General features: G+C 45.4%; 1 protein-coding gene across 8 annotated transcripts in view; it reads left to right on the forward strand.

Annotated features, from left to right (window-relative positions):
• The window catches only part of LOC139364783 (myocardin-related transcription factor A-like), a 43,806-nt gene extending 25,297 nt beyond the window's left edge, over window positions 1-18,509 (forward strand). For 4 of the 8 annotated variants that reach the window (XM_071101848.1, XM_071101849.1, XM_071101850.1 and 1 more), the window contains 14 exons: window positions 7,660-7,715; window positions 7,865-7,940; window positions 8,167-8,382; window positions 11,544-11,821; window positions 11,961-12,214; window positions 12,300-12,465; window positions 12,566-13,018; window positions 13,137-13,991; window positions 14,137-14,346; window positions 14,453-14,569; window positions 14,923-15,072; window positions 15,179-15,268; window positions 15,419-15,476; window positions 15,577-18,509. In XM_071101848.1, the coding sequence (XP_070957949.1) occupies window positions 7,660-7,715; window positions 7,865-7,940; window positions 8,167-8,382; window positions 11,544-11,821; window positions 11,961-12,214; window positions 12,300-12,465; window positions 12,566-13,018; window positions 13,137-13,991; window positions 14,137-14,346; window positions 14,453-14,569; window positions 14,923-15,072; window positions 15,179-15,268; window positions 15,419-15,476; window positions 15,577-16,172 (3,575 nt within the window). In that variant the 3' untranslated portion in view covers window positions 16,173-18,509. The remainder of the gene's footprint in view (window positions 1-7,659; window positions 7,716-7,864; window positions 7,941-8,166; window positions 8,383-11,543; window positions 11,822-11,960; window positions 12,215-12,299; window positions 12,466-12,565; window positions 13,019-13,136; window positions 13,992-14,136; window positions 14,347-14,452; window positions 14,570-14,922; window positions 15,073-15,178; window positions 15,269-15,418; window positions 15,477-15,576) is intronic. The other 4 variants (XM_071101852.1, XM_071101853.1, XM_071101854.1 and 1 more) reach the window with 1 other exon arrangement.
• Window positions 18,510-19,169: the final 660 nt, after the last annotated feature.

Below are 19,169 nucleotides of genomic sequence, written 5' to 3' on the forward strand. Positions count from 1 at the left end.
GTCGTTGTCAGTCTCCAAAGCAAAGTGCATCGAGCTCCTTCCTCTGCTTCTGACTTTTGAATTCTAAACTCATTCAGTGTGTACTGGGGTCTGTATGTTTAACTCATTGCCACATTTAATTTTGAGCTGTTACACTTGTTCTGTTCATTGCACAGTCGATTAATGTTTACATTGCTAAGATAGACTTCCTCTCTGTTTCACACGAGTTAGTTCCAGGAACCTTTTTTTTTTTACCAATTTACATCCTCTAACTATATTTAGTACAATATCAGAATGCGCCACAGAACACATTCTGTTTGTTGAAAAATGCATGAAATTTGGTGTCAACATAGTAAATACAGAGGACCTGTTCTATGCCCAAATATATGATTCAACTCATTGTTTGTGAACTACAGCTGTTTCTGTATTGTACTATGGACACAGGGGGTTACTGTTTTTTTTTACACATTTCATGAATAAAGTCATGTAAATATGTTCAAATTATCAGATCTTAAAAGTTGTATAGATTGCCTAGACCTTATATTAGGGATGCACGATATATCGGTGAACATATCGCAATCGGCCGATATTAGCTAAGAATGCCGGTATTGGCCGATGTCTAGTTTAACGCCCGATGTACAAAACCGATGTCAAAGCTGACGTGCATACCTATATAACGAAGGTACATGACGTAATGACACCACGTGAAATTTGGCGCTACACATGCAACACGGCATTCCTAAACTAACCCACAATGTCTGCTGTGTGGAGCGAGCAGTCAAGCAGTCATTTGAAAGAGTAACAAATCGAAGGCGAAATCCATTCAAACCAAGATAATGGAATTCATTGCCCTTGACAATCAACCGTTCTCTGTCTTGGGTGTGTTGGCTTTCGCCGCCTAGTCAAGCACCGGTTAACACTACCAAGTGCGCTATTTTTCAGATGTTGCCCTAACGGAGTTACACAGTAATAGCGTCACTGCTATTAGCTTCATAACATGCATACTATGGAACGCCATTTGGGTCTTTGCATGTCAAAAAAGATAGTAGCACCGTCAAAGCTGTACAAAAAAGTCAGCAAACACCTGACCACGAACGATGTATTTACAATACCGCGTTGGTAATAAAGCATCATTTGTTTGACCGCAACTTCTGGGGTAGCTAGCTTTAGCTTGGTACCTAGCTCGCACCAATACAACCAGCCTGAAAACAATGACCAGTAAAAACTGCAATCATTTTCATTATTCTTAGCAATGATTTAGGAATCCTTGTGAGTAGGTTTTAGCTAGGTTGCCACATTGTTGTTCGCCTATTGAAATTGAACTTCAGTTCTTGAAAATAAATAAATAGCTAGCCAGCTACTTAACCCTGTTGCCCAAAGCTAACGTTATGAGCAGCCAGCTAGCTTCATCTGGTTAGTGAGGATTGAAAGGGTTATGTGTTGTGAAGCTAGCCACAATAAGGATTAGGCATAATAGTGGAATTTGCAGTTTGTCTTCAAAATAAAAGTATGTCGTTGACAGTGATGCAAATTAATACAAGTAGTAGAATTATTCCTTTTATTTTGAAGGCTAACCGCAAAGTCCACTTTTGTGGCTAATCCTTATTGTGGCTAGCTTCACATAGATGGGTCCGACAACCATTAATCATATAAGAACTGTCTTATAAATTAGTTATTTTAGATGATGACACCTAGCTATATAGTTAGCTAGCTATAGCTACTGAAACAGATTGTTGTGTTATTTGACATGTATGTTTTTGACACGCAAAGACCCAAACGGCGTTCCATAGAAATCCTGGTTGGGAATGATACGACTGAACAAATGAACAACGAAACAGCACAGCACGTAAGTGAAAGAAATAGGTTTGGATTAGGTTTTACTGGTAAATGGGGATACACGTAAATGCCAACAAAATAACTTGTGTAACCTTTATTTAACTAGGCAAGTCAGTTAAAAACAAATTCTTATTTACATTGACAGCCTGGATGACGCTGGGCTAATTGTGCCCCGCCCTATGGGATTCCCAATCACAGCCGGATGTGATACAGCCTGGATTCAAACCAGGGACTGTAGTGACGCCTCTTGCACTGAGATGCAGTGCCTTAGACCGCTGTGTCCATGTGTGTGTGTGTGTTAACTATTTAACTGTACTGAAATGCTTAAAAGGCAGCAAAAAACATTTAAATCAGTATCGTTTTTTCTTTTGCAAGGAAAATATTGGATATCGGTATCGGCCAAAAATGTAATATTGGTGCATCACATATTGATATATACAGTGGGGCAGAAAAGTATTTAGTCAGCCACCAATTGTGCAAGTTTTCCCACTTAAAAAGATGAGAGGCCTGTAATTTTGATCATATCTACACTTCAACTATGACGGACAAAATGAGAAAACAAAATCCAGAAAATCACATTGTAGGACTTTTAATTTATTTATTTGCAAATTATGGTGGAAAATAAGTATTTGGTCAATAACAAAAGTTTATCTCGATACTTTGTTATATACCCTTTGTTGGCAATGACAGAGGTCAAACGTTTTCTGTAAGTTTTCACAAGGTTTTCACACACTGTTGCTGGTGTTTTGGCCCATTCCTCCATGCAGATCTCCTCTAGAGCCATGATGTTTTGGGGCTGTTGCTGGGCAACACCGACTTTCAACTCCCTCCAAAGATTTTCTATGGGGTTGAGATCTGGAGACTGGCTAGGCCACTCCAGGACCTTGAAATGCTTCTTACGAAGCCACTCCTTCGTTGCCCGGGCTGTGTGTTTGGGATCATTGTCATGCTGAAAGACCCAGCCACGTTTCATCTTCAATGCCCATGCTGATGGAAGGAGGTTATCAAAATCTCACGATACATGTCCCCATTCATTCTTTCCTTTACACTAATCAGTCGTCCTGGTCCCTTTGCAGAAAAACAGCCCCAAAGCATGATGTTTCCACCCCCATGCTTCACAGTAGGTATGGTGTTCTTTGGATGCAACTCGGCATTCTTTGTCCTCCAAACACGACAAGTTTTTACCAAAAAGTTATATTTTGGTTTCATCTGACCATATGACATTCTCCCAATCTTCTTCTGGATCGTCCAAATGCTCTCTAGCAAACTTCAGACGGGCCTGGACATGTACTGGCTTAAGCAGGGGGACACGTCTGGCACTGCAGGATTTGAGTCCCTGGCGGCGTAGTGTGTTACTGATGGTAGGCTTTGTTACTTTGGTCCCAGCTCTCTGCAGGTCATTCACTATGTCCCCCCGTGTGGTTCTGGGATTTTTGCTCACCGTTCTTGTGATCATTTTGACCCCACGGGGTGAGATCTTGCGTGGAGCCCCAGATCGAGGGAGATTATCAGTGGTCTTGTATGTCTTCCATTTCCTAATAATTGCTCCCACAGTTGATTTCTTCAAACCAAGCTGCTTACCTATGCAGATTCAGTCTTCCCAGCCTGGTGCAGGTCTACAATTTTGTTTCTGGTGTCCTTTGACAGCTCTTTGGTCTTGGCCATAGTGGAGTTTGGAGTGTGACTGTTTGAGGTTGTGGACAGGTGTCTTTTATACTGATAACAAGTTCAAACAGGTGCCATTAATACAGGTAACGAGTGGAGGACAGAGGAACCTCTTAAAGAAGAAGTTACAGGTCTGTGAGAGCCAGAAATCTTGCTTGTTTGTTATTGACCAAATGCTTATTTTCCACCATAATTTGCAAATAAATTCATTAAAAATCCTACAATGTGATTTTCTGGATTTTGTTTCTCATTTTTTTCTGTGAGAGGAGGAGATGTCACAGGAAAGGCATTGGTCTGCTAAACGACCACTGACGGCAGGTGAGTCATCATGTCCCCTGACTACTTCCTTCGCTCCCTCTCGTTCTCTCGCTTCCCTCCTGAATACATATTTAACCTCCTAGGTCTGAGTATCAGACCATACTGCAAAATAGGTACTCCTTGCTGGTACTGTCAGTGTGCAGACAGCCACTTCTCTTTCCCCCCATTCCCTCTTACATTTTTGGTGTAGTGTACTTTGAATGGAATAGGGTGCCATTTGGGACACACTCTCTGTCTTATGCAATCCCAGGGTGGCACCACTCCATCCAATCAGAGAGCAGTGAGGAAGTGGTCTCATGTAAAACCAATGTTTGTGTTTGAACCACAGAAAAAGTGAAGAGCTAAATGAGTGTTAGTGATCATTGCTGAACGGAGGACTGGTTCAATTGGAGGCCTGCAACATTTTCTACTCACCGCCTCAGAGATGCGTACACTATATGACCAAAAGTATGTGGACACCTGCTTGTTGAGCATCTCCTTCCAAAATCATGGGCATTAATATGGAGTTGGTCCACCTTTTGCTGCTGTAACAGCCTCCAATCTTCTGGGAAGATTTTCCACTAGATGTTGGAAAATTAATGTGGGGACTCAGCCACGAGCATTAGTGATGTTGGGCACGGATGTTGGGCAATTAAGCCTGGCTCGCAGTCGGTATTCCAATTAATCCCAAAGGTGTTCAATGGGGTTGAGGTCAGGGCTCTGTGCAGGCCAGTCAAGTTCTTCCACACCAAGCTCGATAAACCATTTCTGTATGGAACTCTTTGTGCATGGGGGCATGCTGAAACAGGAAAGGGCCTTTTCCAAACCATTGCCACAAAGTTGGAAGCACAGATTCGGCTGGAATGTCATTGTATATTATAGCGGTAAGATTTCCCTTCACTGGAACTAAGGGGCCTAGCCCGAACCATGAACAACAGCCCCCGGCCATTCACCCTCCACCAAACTTTACCATTGACACTATGCATTGGGGCAGGAAGCGTTCTCCTGGCATCCACAAAACCCAGATTAGTCCGACGGACTGCCAGATGGTGAAGTGTGATTCATCACTCCAGAGAACGCATTTCCACTGCTCCAGAGTCCAGCTGCCGCTTGGCATTGAGTATGGTAATCTTAGGCTTGTGTGCGGCTGTTCGGCCATGAAAACTCATTTCATGAAGCTCCCGAAGAACAGTTCTTGTGCTCACATTGCTTCCAATGTCAGCTACGCGCTTCAGCACTCGGCGGTCCTGTTCTGTGAGTTTGTATGGCCTACCACTTCGCGGCTGAACCATTGTTGCTCCTAGACGTTTCCACTTCACCATAACAGCACTTACAGTTGACCGGGGCAGCCCTAGCAGGGCAGAAATTTGACGAATTGACTTGTTGGAAAGGTGAATGTCACTGAGCTCTTCAGTAAATCTATTCTGCTGCCAATTTTTCTCTTTGGAGATTTTATACACCTATCAGCAACGGGTGTGGCTAAAATAGTCCACTAATTTGAAGGAGTGTCCACATACTTTTGTATAAATAGTGTTCAGCCAATTGGCTCTTTGTCCAGACCAACATTAGCCTGAATGTGCACTGTTGGGTGGATAACATAACATTCTAGGACATTGGCTAACAGTCATATGTTTGCTTACGCACATTGTTACGAGTGTATGTAAATGAATTACTAAGTCAAGGTAATGGGATTTTCCATAGCGTATACTGTACGTGCTAAAGTAGAAAACAGTGAAGCATATTCAGGACGCGCACACATGTCTCTGTGGAGACAATTTGAAGCATTTGTCTAATTCCAGATAACAATGAAACGTATTGTCAAGCCTTCAATTACAGGAATCAAAATTAGCTTTAAAATAGAATAGATACTTTATTGTCCATTTTGGACAGTTTAATGACGGTTGATTATTGTTTTATATGATTTGACATGAGCTGTTTTTATTAGATGGCTGTTATAGCTAGTGAAATCACATACTGTGTATTGAATTAAATAACAACCATGTTTCTCATGGTTGAAATCATTTAACAATACTTGTGCGACTGCTTGCATGGTTAGCCGGCTGTGGTGTAAGGGTGTGTTTTGTGTTACACTGTGTGAAACTGGGCTATAATAAGCAGACCTGGTGATATCCTACCTTACATGTAGAACTGCTATTAGTAGAACTGCAGAGAAGACGTGATCCACACACCACCATGCATGAAACACTCGTCCTCACGCTCACAGATGCACTTAGGTGGCTCTCGTTATTCTGCATTCATAAATTCATCACGGTCCATGATGTTCATCAGCTTAGCCACAGACACAGTCAGTCCATTTAGGAGCACAGGGAAGGACTGAGAAGGATTCTTTCCCCATGTGCATTTCTTCAGTGGCGAGTGGTCAGGATGTACAGTGGTTTGCTCAAGAGGCCAGGTATATTTTTCTTTATTATTTGGTGAAGGAAGGTTCAGGAAACACTTTCAACAATGAATACCTAATTAACATTGCATTAAAGAAGATTAGGGTACTATGCTATGAGAATGTAAGAGCAACAGCAATTGTTGTTTTATTATCTTTCATAAATTCAATTAGAAGGTGTAATGAGGGTCATTTTGTTCAGCCCATACGTCTCGGTTACATAATGGGGTGTTGTGACTAGAAGGAAGGGGAGGAAGCCGGGGAGGAAGCCAGACAGGAAGTGAAAAAAGAGAGTGAAAGTGGGGTTCATGTACAGTTAGTTGCACAGATAAACACCCAGCATCAGGCTAAACACGTTCAACTCCACTATAAAAACACAACAACAGACTTCAACCAGATGTGAACTATTCAGGATAACACCTAACTCTCAACGGCCTCCTGACTTCAGATCCTGGAATGGCTCTTTGATGTTGTCAGCACAATGCCTCGATAATGAAGGGGGCTGTGCTTTTTACTGGTTGGCTCTCCTCTGTGTCTTTCTCACTTAAACACCCACAGCCCCCGAGAGCCGCCCCCCTCCATTACAATAGTTGGATTTTCAAATCAACCCCCGAGGAAGAATAAACAAATGTTTGAGATGGCTGTAGCGTAGCAGGGCCGTTAGATGTTATAACTGCTACGTAGCAGCCCCTCTTGTACCCTAACAGCAGGGCAGTGTGTCAGCAGCGAGGGGGTTGGAGGCCGGTGATGCGGGCGCTCACGCAGATAAATGGGGCTTTTGGCTCTGACCTCATCATCGCCCTCCTGCTCCTCTCTCCTCACTGACAGACAGGCGCGCTGGAACCGCACCGCCCGAGGAGGTCATGTACTCGTCCAGGAGGCTAGGGGGCACAGGGGTCGAGTCCTAGGGGTGTGGGGGTAACAGTGATGTGCCCATGCTCAACGGGGTGAACTGAGGCTTGTGTCGGTACTATGAGGCTGACCTGCGGCCAACTGACCTGACCCGCCCGGTCAGAACACACACTTTACATTGCAGGGAGGGAGTGAGAGGGGGGGGGGCTAATGCGTGACTGACAATCTAGCTAGCACTCTCTTTATCGCTGTCTCGTGTCTGCTCTGACCGCAGAAGCAGGTTACATGTCACTTCTCCCCACAGAAACAAGGTACTGCAGGTATATGATAGCTCAATATACAATACATGCATTACTCTATAGACCGGAACGCAACCTCTATTGGCTGGAGTAATTCTCAAACAGTGGAAAATCACATTCAGGGAGTACCCTTTGATGTCTCCATTCCATTCCCACCTTGTGACGATGTCAGACCATGAAAATAGAAACTTTTTGAGTAGTCAAGTGTAAAATGTAAAGTACATTATGAAGTCATTGTCTGGTACATGAGGACATAAGTTTCTAGCCACTTGTTTTTTTAACAGCAGCATGAACATACACTTTGCCCTGTTAATGTCTTCTCTCTCTCTCCAGCGCTGAAAAGTCCAGCTGCCTTCCACGAACAGAGACGAAGTTTAGAGCGAGCGCGGGTGAGTTTCTCTTCATACTCCTCTCACTCTTTGTGGTGTCTGTCAGATGAACACTTTTAAACTGACCCTCAACGGTGAACTGGTTAAAAAGTGAATCATTTCTCCCCTTCTCTCTTCCTCTTTTCTCTTCCTCTTCTCCCCTCTCCCAGACTGAAGACTACCTAAAGAGGAAGATCCGAAGTCGGCCGGAGAGGTCGGAGCTGGTCAGGATGCACATTCTGGAGGGTGAGTTTCTCAGACAGCGCACCCTCCCTGAGCCATAGGGTGCTGCACCTGAAAAAATGTAGGCTACAAAATAAATTCCCTCAATTGTTTGCTCTTCCATTCCATTAGCTGATATTGAGTGCCATAACTGGTAGCTGTGCTGTGTGCTTGTACCTTCATATATGCATCATTACGTAAGCATTGATGTTGAAACTCACAGCTTTGATTTCCTGGTTCCCTGATAAAGATCACGTGCCTGATGGTTGTTGGCTGGCTAACCCGCTGTGTGCTGTGTGTTCAGAGACGTCGGTGGAACCCTCCCTCCAGGCCAAACAACTGCAGCTGAAGAGGGCCCGTCTGGCTGACGACCTCAACGACAAGATCTCCCACAGGCCTGGCCCCATGGAGCTCATTCACAAGAACATCCTGCCTGTGCACAGCAGCATCAAACAGGCCATCATAGGTAACTAAAGCAGCAGCATCAAACAGGCCATCATAGGTAACTAAAGCAGCAGCATCAAACAGACCATCATAGGTAACTAAAGCAGCAGCATCAAACAGGCCATCATGGGTAACTAAAGCAGCAGCATCAAACAGGCCATCATAGGTAACTAAAGCAGCAGCATCAAACAGGCCATCATAGGTAACTAAAGCAGCAGCATCAAACAGGCCATCATAGGTAACTAAAGCAGCAGCATCAAGCAGGTACAGTACCACTCCATATTATGTAGCCGTACTAGAAAATGAGCTCTCATGATCACTACACTATTCTATAATTTCAACAGCATCAAACAGGTTATTGTAACAAGTCCTCCATTCCACAAGCCCCATGTTTCCAATTGCCACAATTCACTAATTCGCTCACTAGCGTGACGTGAACATCTGCTGAATAAGCAAAAATAGTCCACCCAGTGAAACTATATGAAGGTCATCAGGAACAGGTAGTGAATAAAATCTCATATGAACTCTGCTCACACCGGACCCAGTCACACGTCATATAAATACTGTGCATCTGTGTGTGTCTCAGTGTACAGTGCGTTCGGAACGTATTCAGACCCCTTGACATTTTGTTACGTTACAGCCTTATTCTAAAATGGATTCAATAGTCCCCCCCAATCTACACACAATGGCCCATAATGACAGCAAAAACAGGTTTTTAGAAATGTTTGCTCATTTATTAAAAATAAACTGCAATATCGCATTTATAAGTATTCAGACCCTTTGCTCAGTACTTTGTTGAAGCACCCTTGGCAGTGATTACAGCATCAAGTCTTCTTGGGTATGACGCTACAAACTTGGCACTCCTATATTTGGGGAGTTTCTCCTATTCTTCTCTGCAGATTCTCTCAAGCTCTGTCAGGTTGGATGGGGAGCGTCGCTGCATAGCTATTTTCAGGTTTCTCCATAGATGTTCATCAGTCTGAGGTCCTGAGCGCCCTGGAGCAGGTTTTCATCAAGGATCTCTTTGTGCTTTGCTCTGTTCATCTTTCCCTCAATCCTGACTAGTCTCCCAACCCCTGCCGCTGAAAAAAATCCCCACAGCATGATGCTACCACCACCATGCTTCACTGTAGGGATGGTGCCAGGTTTCTTCCAGACAATCTTGGTTTCATCAGACCAGAGAACCTTGTTTTTCTTGGTCTGAGAGTCTTTAGGTGCCTTTTGGCAAACTCCAAGCGTGCTGTCATGTGCATTTTACTGAGGAGTGGCTTCAGTCTGTCCACTCTACCATAAAGGCCTGATTGGTAGAGTGCTGCGGAGATGGTTGTCCTTCTGGAAGGTTCTCCCATCTCCACAGAGGAACTCTGGAGCTCTGTCAGAGTAACTATTGGGTACTTGGTCACCTCCCTGACCAAGGCCCTTCTCCCCCGATTTGGCTGGGCGGCCAGCTATAGGAAGAGTCTTGGTGATTCCAAACTTTTTCTGTTTAAGAGTGATGGAGGCCACTGTGTTTTTAGCGACCAGAAATATTTTGGTACCCTTCCCCAGATCTGTGGATCAACACAATTCTGTCTCTGAGCTCTACGCACAATTCCTTCGACCTCATGCCTTGGTTTTTGCTCTGACATGCACTGTCAACGGTGGGGCCTTATTTAGACAGGTGTGTGCCTTTCCAAATCATGTCCAATCAATTGAATATACCATAGGTGGACTACAATCAAGTTGTAGAAACAGCTCAAGGATGAACAGTGGACTCGCCGTCCACTGAATACTTAAACAAAAATACCTTATTACATACGTTTTTAATACATTTGCAAACATTTCTAAAAAAACTGTTTTTGCTTTGTCATTATGGGGTATTGTGTGTTCATTGCTGAGATAAAAAATAAATAAAACAATTTAAAAAACAAAGGAATCCATTTTAGAATAAGGCTGTAAACGTAACAAAATGTGGGAAAAGTCAAGCGTCTGAGTACTTCTCGAATACACTGTGAATGCACTGTATGCGTGTTAAACGTGAGAACCTCTGCTTGTCCCTCCTGGCCATCTCCTCCTCCAGTCAAAATTAACATTTTGATGTTCAAGTTGGTGTTCTCCCACCATGCCCATCTAGAAGGGCATTGCCTGCCTTCAGATGCTTCTAAGCTGCTGCCAACCATGGAGATATCATTCTTAACCTTAGATATGTATTTACACACATTCATGACTCTGATGAGCAGGGGCCAACCTCATTGCCCACCTCCCCACTGCGGGGCCCTCATGGGCGCAAATTATATTAATAATACTAATGTTTGTTCGCATTTGTGCGTTCGCGGTTCACAGAAACATGTCGATTTCAATTTCACACGACACTATAAAATGTGAGAGTGTCAGTTTGTGTGGGTGTGTGTGTGCACGCATCAAGACATGACTTGGCACAGTTGGTTGGATTAGATGTAAAGTAAATGTATTGCCACACCAGACTTCACATAACAAGTAGTCTCTACTCTGCTGTTAAACCGTGAGATAAATGAGATGAATGAGCATGGTTCAATCACAGGGGATTGCCCCGGCTGTCATTGGTTCTCAATAACAACAATCAAATTACAGGCAGTCATATCCACACAGGGACATGACCTCAACCTGTGCTGCTTTCCACACGCTTAGCCACACACACACACACACACACACACACACACACACGGTGGTGCAAAGGGGAAGCCATCACATGGTTCAGGTAGAGAATGAATTAAACCCCATATTGGTTATTCATCATCTCCCACTGATGGGAAATGAATAGCCAACGGTGCTCGCTGAGCGCTCCAACTGCCTGCCTCCTGTAAATAAAAGATCCATCCTGGTCTTTATCAAAGGCGTGGGGATGTACCAGCCATATACAATGTGATGATAAAGCCCTGGGCCCAGCAGGCCTCCATCTCCTCCTGCTGCCTGCCTGCTGCCACTGCAGGAATCTCTGTTGATGCTGACTGACTGACTGACTGCTGAGAGGAATGATGGCATGGCTAATTTTGACACATTTTTTACATGGCTCTCTCTCACTACATCACAACAACGATGACTGAACTGTCACTGGTGGCTCGTTATTCTACTTTCTCTCACTGTTTATCTCCCTCTTTTTTTTCCCCCTCTTCTCTCTTCACTCTTTTGTTCCGTCTTCTCTTCATCCCACTTTCTCTCCCTCAGAGACAGACTTCCCCAAGGTTGCTGGGGACATATCCTCCTTTGATGAGGACAGTAGTGATACTCTCTCTCCTGAGCAGCCCATTGGTCAGGAGTCTCCACTGGGCCACGGCCCTCTGCCCTCTCCCCCCGACGTCCTAGCTTGCAACAGCACCCCCACACAGTTTCTCACTCAAGTTCCTCCACCGCCCCCTCCTCTTCCTCCCTTCTATGGGCCCTGCCAACCAGTGAAGTTGAGCAATGGGACAGCAGTTCTGAGAACCGCCCCTGCACTGATCAAGGTTAGTGGCAGCTGTCACAGCTAATTCTGAGTATTGTACCAAAGTCCATTGTATTATTAGTTTAGCATTACTTCTGTTGTTAACAGTAGACTAGTCCAGTGTTTAATCCACTACGTTTCAATGATTCTTCCCCCTGCAGTCCCAGCCAAAGCCCACCTCAGAGCGCCCCCCTCAGCGATCCAAGAAGCCCAAGGACAACAAGCCCAAGGTGAGGAAGCTGAAGTACCACCAGTACATCCCTCCGGACCAGAAGGCCGACCACGAGCCGCCCCCTCAGCTGGACTCCACCTACGCCAAGATCCTCCACCAGCAGCAGCTCTTCCTCCAGCTGCAGATCCTCAACCAGCAGCAGCAACACTACAACTACCACACCATCCTTCCTGCACCACCCAAGTGAGTGTGTGTGTGTGTGTATACAAACCCATCAACTCCAGCCTTTATCCTATCATCGTTTTGACTCTCGTTTTTTTCTCTCCAGACCACTAACAGATCAACCACCTCCCACCAATGGCCCCTCTCCTTCTCCGGCCGTGCCCGCCTCCTCGACATCCTCCTCCAGTCAAAGTGCACCAAGCCGGCAGAATGTCACACATGTGGGAGGGGCCACACCAGGTTCTTTGCCTCCTAACCTGGACGACCTGAAGGTCAGTAAAAGCCGTTGCATTTATCAAGAGTTGACTGTGTTGACAAAACCAACTGTGTGTCTAAACATTTCACATTCTGACACCTTCTTTTGTCCTCCAGGTGGCTGAACTGAAGCATGAGCTCAAACTGCGGAGCTTGCCTGTATCAGGCACCAAGAATGACCTCATCGAGCGGTTGAGGAACTACCAGGCTCAGCAGAACAGTCGGGGTGGTGGTAGTGCAACAACTACAACACCAGGGGGTGCCACAGGGTCTGGGGCCGGAGCTTCCAAAACCAACCACCCAACACAACAACAACAAAAACAACTACTAAAACAGCAGCAACAACAACTTTCCCAACACCAGGCCCTGTCGTCTATGGTCCACCAATCAGGAGAAGCAGGTGTGGTAACCTTGGCAACCTTCCCGTTCATGACCACTGCTCCACAGCAGATCATGCACTTTGGCAGCACTAGCTCCTCCCCACCAGTCTCTCCTGCCCCCTCGGACCGCTCGCTAGCTGGGATGAGTCCAGATGAGACGAGCTGTAATGGAGACTCATTTGGGGAGATGGTAGGTCTCCTTTCTATATCAGATGTGTCTTTGCTTTAAAAAAATATATATTTTTATAGTGCCCAGATATCAGGTTGTATGGTTTGAATCTTGAGACTACTTTTCTCTTTCCAAATAGGTAAGCTCTCCCCTCACCCAGCTAAGCCTCCATCCCTCCCCACAGCACCGTGGCACTATCAAAGAGGAGTTGAGCGGCTCGGCCCCAACAGCCTGCCAATTCTCCATGGCTGCTCTGCAGAAACGCCTGCAAGTAGCACCCCCGTCTGTGAACAAGGACCAGATGCTGCAGGAGAAGGACAAGCAGATCGAGGCGCTGACGTGCATGCTAAGACAGAAACAGCGGCTGGTGGAGACCCTGCGCGTCCAGCTGGAACAAGGCAAGAGAGGGGGCCGGGACGCCCCCCCAGAACCCCTGGGCCTTGTCAGGGTGAAGGAAGAGCCCCCAGACATCCCCAGCATCCCCTCCACATTTTGCCCCATTGCCCGCTCCCCGACTCCTTCCCAGTGCCACATGGAGGTCACCAAGATGACCATCAAGCAGGAGGTCGGGGATGTGGAAGAGGCCGTGGAGCCGTCCTTGGAAGCCCCACCTCAGCAGGTGCAGCTGGAGAAGATCCAGGCACAGCAGCTGGAGCAGCTGAAGGTGCAGCAGACGCAGCAGATCAATGCGCTGCAGCTGGCACAGCAGCAGGCCTTGCAGCAGCTGCTCCTACAGCAGAACCAGCAGAATCTGCAGAAACACCGCTCACAGCAGAGAAAGAAGAAGTCCCACAAGCAACAGCTCAAGCAGCAGCAGCAACAGCTACTGTCCCAACAACAACAGCTACTGTCCCAACAACAACAGCAGATACAATCAAAGAACCAACAGCTGTTACAGTCAAAGCATCAACAACAGCAGATATTGCAGGCACAACAACAACCACAGCAGATATTGCAGGCACAACAACAACAACAGCAGCTGAAGTCACAACAGGTCAGTGGCAGTCAAAACAGCTCAACGGCTTGTCACAACAAGAGCTGCAGACAGTGACAGCAAAACAATTGTGATCCCAGTCAAAATAGTCAGTGTGTCACCTTGTGTTAGTCTCTCAATGACTAATGCCTTTGGTCTCTTCCAGGTGTCTCAGATGTTCCTCAATCAGCAGTCGCGCTCCACCACTTCCTTCCCCTTGGATCTCCTCAAGACAGACTCCACACCTACCCTGGTGACAGACAGCAACGGCAACCATTTCCTCATCGCACTAACCAATCACTGTGCCGAGAGCCAAGGGAGTGATATGCCACAAGGCACTCCACAGGGCAAAGCATCCAATCGCATCATACTGCAGGTAAACATTTAAATCCCTCTTTCACTCAAACCTAATGTTTTTGTTTAGGGACTCCTTGTGCTGCTTACTTTTCTTCTCACGCTATTTCTCTCCTTGGTCTAACCAGAGACTGCAGTCAACTCCCACCAAGCTGCCCAGCCAATCCCCTCTTCAGTTGTCCAGCAGTGACACCCAATCAAAACCGAAAACTCAACCAGGCCTCGTGAAACAGCCAACCAGAAAGGTAAGGGAAGGTTTCTAAAAGCCTGATATGTAGGATGTCCGTTGAACATCAACTGACTGGCTTGTTGCTAATGTCCCATTAAGTGAGAGAGTCATTCAGAAATGCCTCTGTGACTCCAATAATCGGCTGTGTTATGTGAATTAATGATGCAAACCCTGTAATACGCTGACAGAATCCTTGATGTATATATTATATATAAGCGCTGATAATTAATGCAATGTAATAGTGATTATTATTCTGGTAATTGCTGTAATGATATTCCTCATCTTTGTGATTTATGTTTTAAGCTCAGAATGAAGATTTCAGCTCATTTGCATCTCAGCTAATTAAGATTTATCTCCCATTTTGCTTAGGGACAGAAGGCGGGGCTGCAGATGTCAACCAATCACTCCTCAGGGGTCGCTCTCTCCTTCTCTGCCCCGCCCAATCTCCAGCCTTTCTTCCCCAATGATGACTCCTCCCCTTCTGAAAAAGACACCTCCCCCTCTCCTCCAGCTCAAACGGTAATTGTGAACTTGTTAAAACTTGTACTGTAGTTGCGGTTCTCTAAAGGGACAAGTTAATAGTATACATTTTTAAGACATGAGAACATTGTTCTATTTCCATCAGGAGGATTTGAGTCCAGGTCTTGACCATGAACCCCTGTTCAGTCCTCCTTCTCCCAAACAGACGCCCTCCCCTAACCCACCGGATGACAAGGTAACCCACGCCACCTGGCTGTCTCTCTGTTTCTATGTTTGTGTCTCAGAGGTCTCATAATGGACAACCATGCCAAGGCTCTTCTGAAATTTACCTCTCAACTCAGTGGCTGTGTCAGGACTTACTCTTCTCCCTGTGTCTTGCTCCCAGGATAATGGATCCACCCAGCATATGGACGACCTCTTCGACATCCTGATTCAGACAGGAGGTGAGTGTTGAATGGCGATAGAAGAAGAGCTCCTCCTGGTTTCCTGATTCAATATTTGTCTCCTACTGGTTGACATTTCTTCTCTCTCCTCCTCTCCCAGAAATCTCAGCCACCTTCAAACCAGCGCCCGACCCTTCCCTGGCACGACTGCGCCCCAACACCCCTTCCCCTTCCCACTCTCAGGCCCCCTCCCCTCTCCAGCTGCAACTCCACTTCTCGCCCTCCACCCCTCCCGAACCCGAGACCCCCCAGCCAGGCCAAGGGGAGGAGGAGGAGCTGCAGGCGCCGGCCACCGATGATCAGGACGTAAGCAACACAGGAAGTGGACGTCTGGAGGACTTCCTGGAGAGCACCACGGGCAAACCCCTCCTGGGGGTGGAGCCTGGCGGGCCCCTGACCCTGATTGACGACCTTCACAATCAAATGCTAAGCACCCCCAGCATCCTGGACCACACATCCTCGCCCATGGACACCTATGAGCTGTCGGGCTACACAGCCAACCCCCCTGGCCTGGACTTCGGAGACCATGCCCTGGACAGCATGGATTGGCTGGATATCACCATGGGAGGGGCGAGCAACGAGATTGCAGGGCTCGCCCCACTGGGTCCCCTGGGCCCCCACACTCCCCCCAGCGTCTTCTCAGCAGACTTTCTGGACAGTTCAGACCTGCAGCTCCACTGGGACTCCTGCTTATAGCCCTGGACAGTCTTAGTGTCATCCACACGGCAGGATGCTGATGTTACGTTGTCAAACTCTTTCTCTCTTTTCTCAAAGTACGGTACAACGACTCAAAAACACACGGGCTCTACTGCACTCTGAACTCAGTCCCTCTTACTGAATAACACTTTGATAGATTTCTTATGTATACCCATACGTTCTATAAGGCAGGCCCTCTTACACACGTAGCTCATACAGTAATACCTTTGTTAACAAACCCTGCGGACTGTAGTTGATGATGCTCCTTCATCTGAGCCAGTCAGCAGCTTACCGTAGCCACCCATCTAGACTATTGTCTACGTTTATTATTGCCCTTAGTAGTATTAGTAATAGTATGGTGATATTGTAACAATGTTGAACCAGTAATGTGAGAACAAGATGATAATCACATCTGTCTAGCAGCTTTAGGGTAAAAAAAATAAAAAACACAACCTACTTATTTTCATGAGAACTTTAGAGGAGATGATCAGGGAAGCCAAGGTGAAGGAGAATCAAGTAGCTATTTGTTAGCATGAATGCATGCAGGGGTCAGACCGTGGCTCCAGTGTAGCAGTCTGGTGACCGCAGCTCTGACTAAGTAGGAGAACTGCAGCAGGAGCCCGGTACAGAGGAGAGACACACAGACAGTGACATTTGACTACGATATATTTTTCCCATAATATGGGGTGTAGTTTGGAATATATTTGAAAATGCCAGGAAACATGATTTCATGTTTTAGAACACGTGGTCTTACCCTCTTAGCTTTAATGATATTGCTCTCGAACATTATGACAGACGTGATAGGATTTGATATATTTGATAAAAATGAGAACCTGCTTTTTTTAACAGAGGTATTGCTGCTACGTAGTGTACTTGATCTCCCTTGGACGTAGGTTCATTTTCATAGACGCACAGAACTATATGTCAGCCAGTACTGTAGCTAAAGTAAGTTATGGTTAAGAGATTGCAAAGATGGGAATGTTTGTTTCATTTGAACCTATATAAGCAATTAAGTATGCGGAGATGACGTGTTTCGTGTATACTGTAGTCCACTCCATCAATTATAGTGATGCCTACTGAACCAGGAGCCGCATTGGTGAATCACGAATGCTGTGTTGTTATTTTGGGTGCCCCTTAACATCGTGACTGTATTATTATTAATATGTACTGTATCAGTACCTTTGCCAAACAATTTTTTAATAAAGTCCTCCCTATAAATTATTGCTGTAATATACCAATTTAGACACTGAAAATGTATTATAATGCAGTTGTTTTTTTGACTTGACTGTGTTTTTCCATTTTAGGCAACGGAGCACTACGAAGTACATGGTTTACTGTGACAAATTCTGTCAACAGTGTGAACTCTGTATCCGGAGTTAGAAAAACAATTTTGTATTTTATTGAACCTTATTTTACTAGGCAAGTCATTTAATAACAAATTGTTTCCCGGCCAAACCCGGACGACGCTGGGCCAATTGTGTGCCGCCCTATGGGACTCCCAATCACGGCTGGATGTGATAGTCTGCATTTGCACGGCCTCAGACTCGCACAACACTGCACCCACACATGTGCACATGCTCAATTTTGAGCATTGCTTGCTTGTTTGAATGTATTATCCTTTTTATGGTTTGTTGCATATCACCACAAACATACATTCAAGATTTGCTTCTCTCTCACTTCTCCTGTTTGTGTGTTTGTGGTGGGGGCGGACAGGCAGTTTCTATCCAGTATATCCTCCTCTTTGACTTTTTGCCCTTATGGTGACTGGTGCTGTTGAATGGAAAACCCTCCATGGTAGAGGGTCAGCCCCGATCTGCTGTATTAGGGATTCTGAAATGCTCAATTTTAAGTTGTCAACACTTGAGGGATTTGGGGATTGCTCTGGGGAGGGAAACTGGTTAAATTTGATAAATTGTGGTTTACAGCGTGGATGTTTGGGGGCCACGGCATGGAATGAGGGTTGGAGATGAACATTTTTAAAAAGCGGATACTGTGACGTCATCATTCAGCACCAGAATCCCCCTAGAGCAGGTTTCTCCAACTGGTGGCCCGTGTCCTGAATTTGGCTAGTGGGTGATTTTATTTGGCCCACCAAATATTCTGCGCAAAATAAAATAAAAATTTTTTGGACATAAAAAACGAAAAACATGAGCAAATCTGCTTCGTTATTTTAATTTTGGAAGTCTGTTCCAAAAAATTCCCATGCATAAGAGATATCCAGTATGTGTTCATATACAAATGTATGCAAGGTTTGAAATGATTACATCTGTTTTGTCATATATTTGTAAATATGTTCCAGTCCCCTGACCATCTTACTCAATAAAAAATTGGTCTGCAGCTGAATCTAGTTGATGATCCCTGCCCTAGAATGACCAAACTACTGTATTACAACTGGCCAATAGATATAGACCCTGCTTTGCAACTGCCTACTTTCATGTGCTCACTTTTTTTGTCTGTGTGTCTGCAGGTTTTCTGATGAGGAGAAACACAAAGGTGTATATTTTTCCACATGCTATGTAGATCACATGTATCATCTTAGTATACATTGTTTTATTTAATGCTTTCTCAAAAACCTTACAGGACTCAGTCACAGCAGCCATCGTCCTCTTCCCTTACCTCTTCAATGAAGATCCAAGGGGCTTCTGGACACTGAACTCAAAACTGAACTCTTTCAATAAGCGGTTAATATCCCCCCCCCCCCCCCCCCCACCCCCTTAAACGTTTTAAGGAACCATTAAAATATTTTTTGAAAGCTCTAGCTCTCCTCTAGCCCCTCCCATATTGTCACTTTCGTTTAATTAACCAATCTGGAACACCAATTAATTTTCCGGACAATTACCAAAGTTAATCTGTTTTAAGCTTTTATTTTGTCAGTGTAGATTGTCCCGTCTTTTCAGTTGAATTCCTCTTGCTACTTTATTCCTGACTGTAATTGAAGCTGAAACAATAGTGTGCAGGTCTCTGAGTATTGAGCAGGGTACTTTATTTCTGCCAACT

The sequence above is a fragment of the Oncorhynchus clarkii genome, chromosome 13 (genome assembly GCF_045791955.1).
Source record: "Oncorhynchus clarkii lewisi isolate Uvic-CL-2024 chromosome 13, UVic_Ocla_1.0, whole genome shotgun sequence".
Lineage (NCBI taxonomy): Eukaryota > Metazoa > Chordata > Actinopteri > Salmoniformes > Salmonidae > Oncorhynchus > Oncorhynchus clarkii.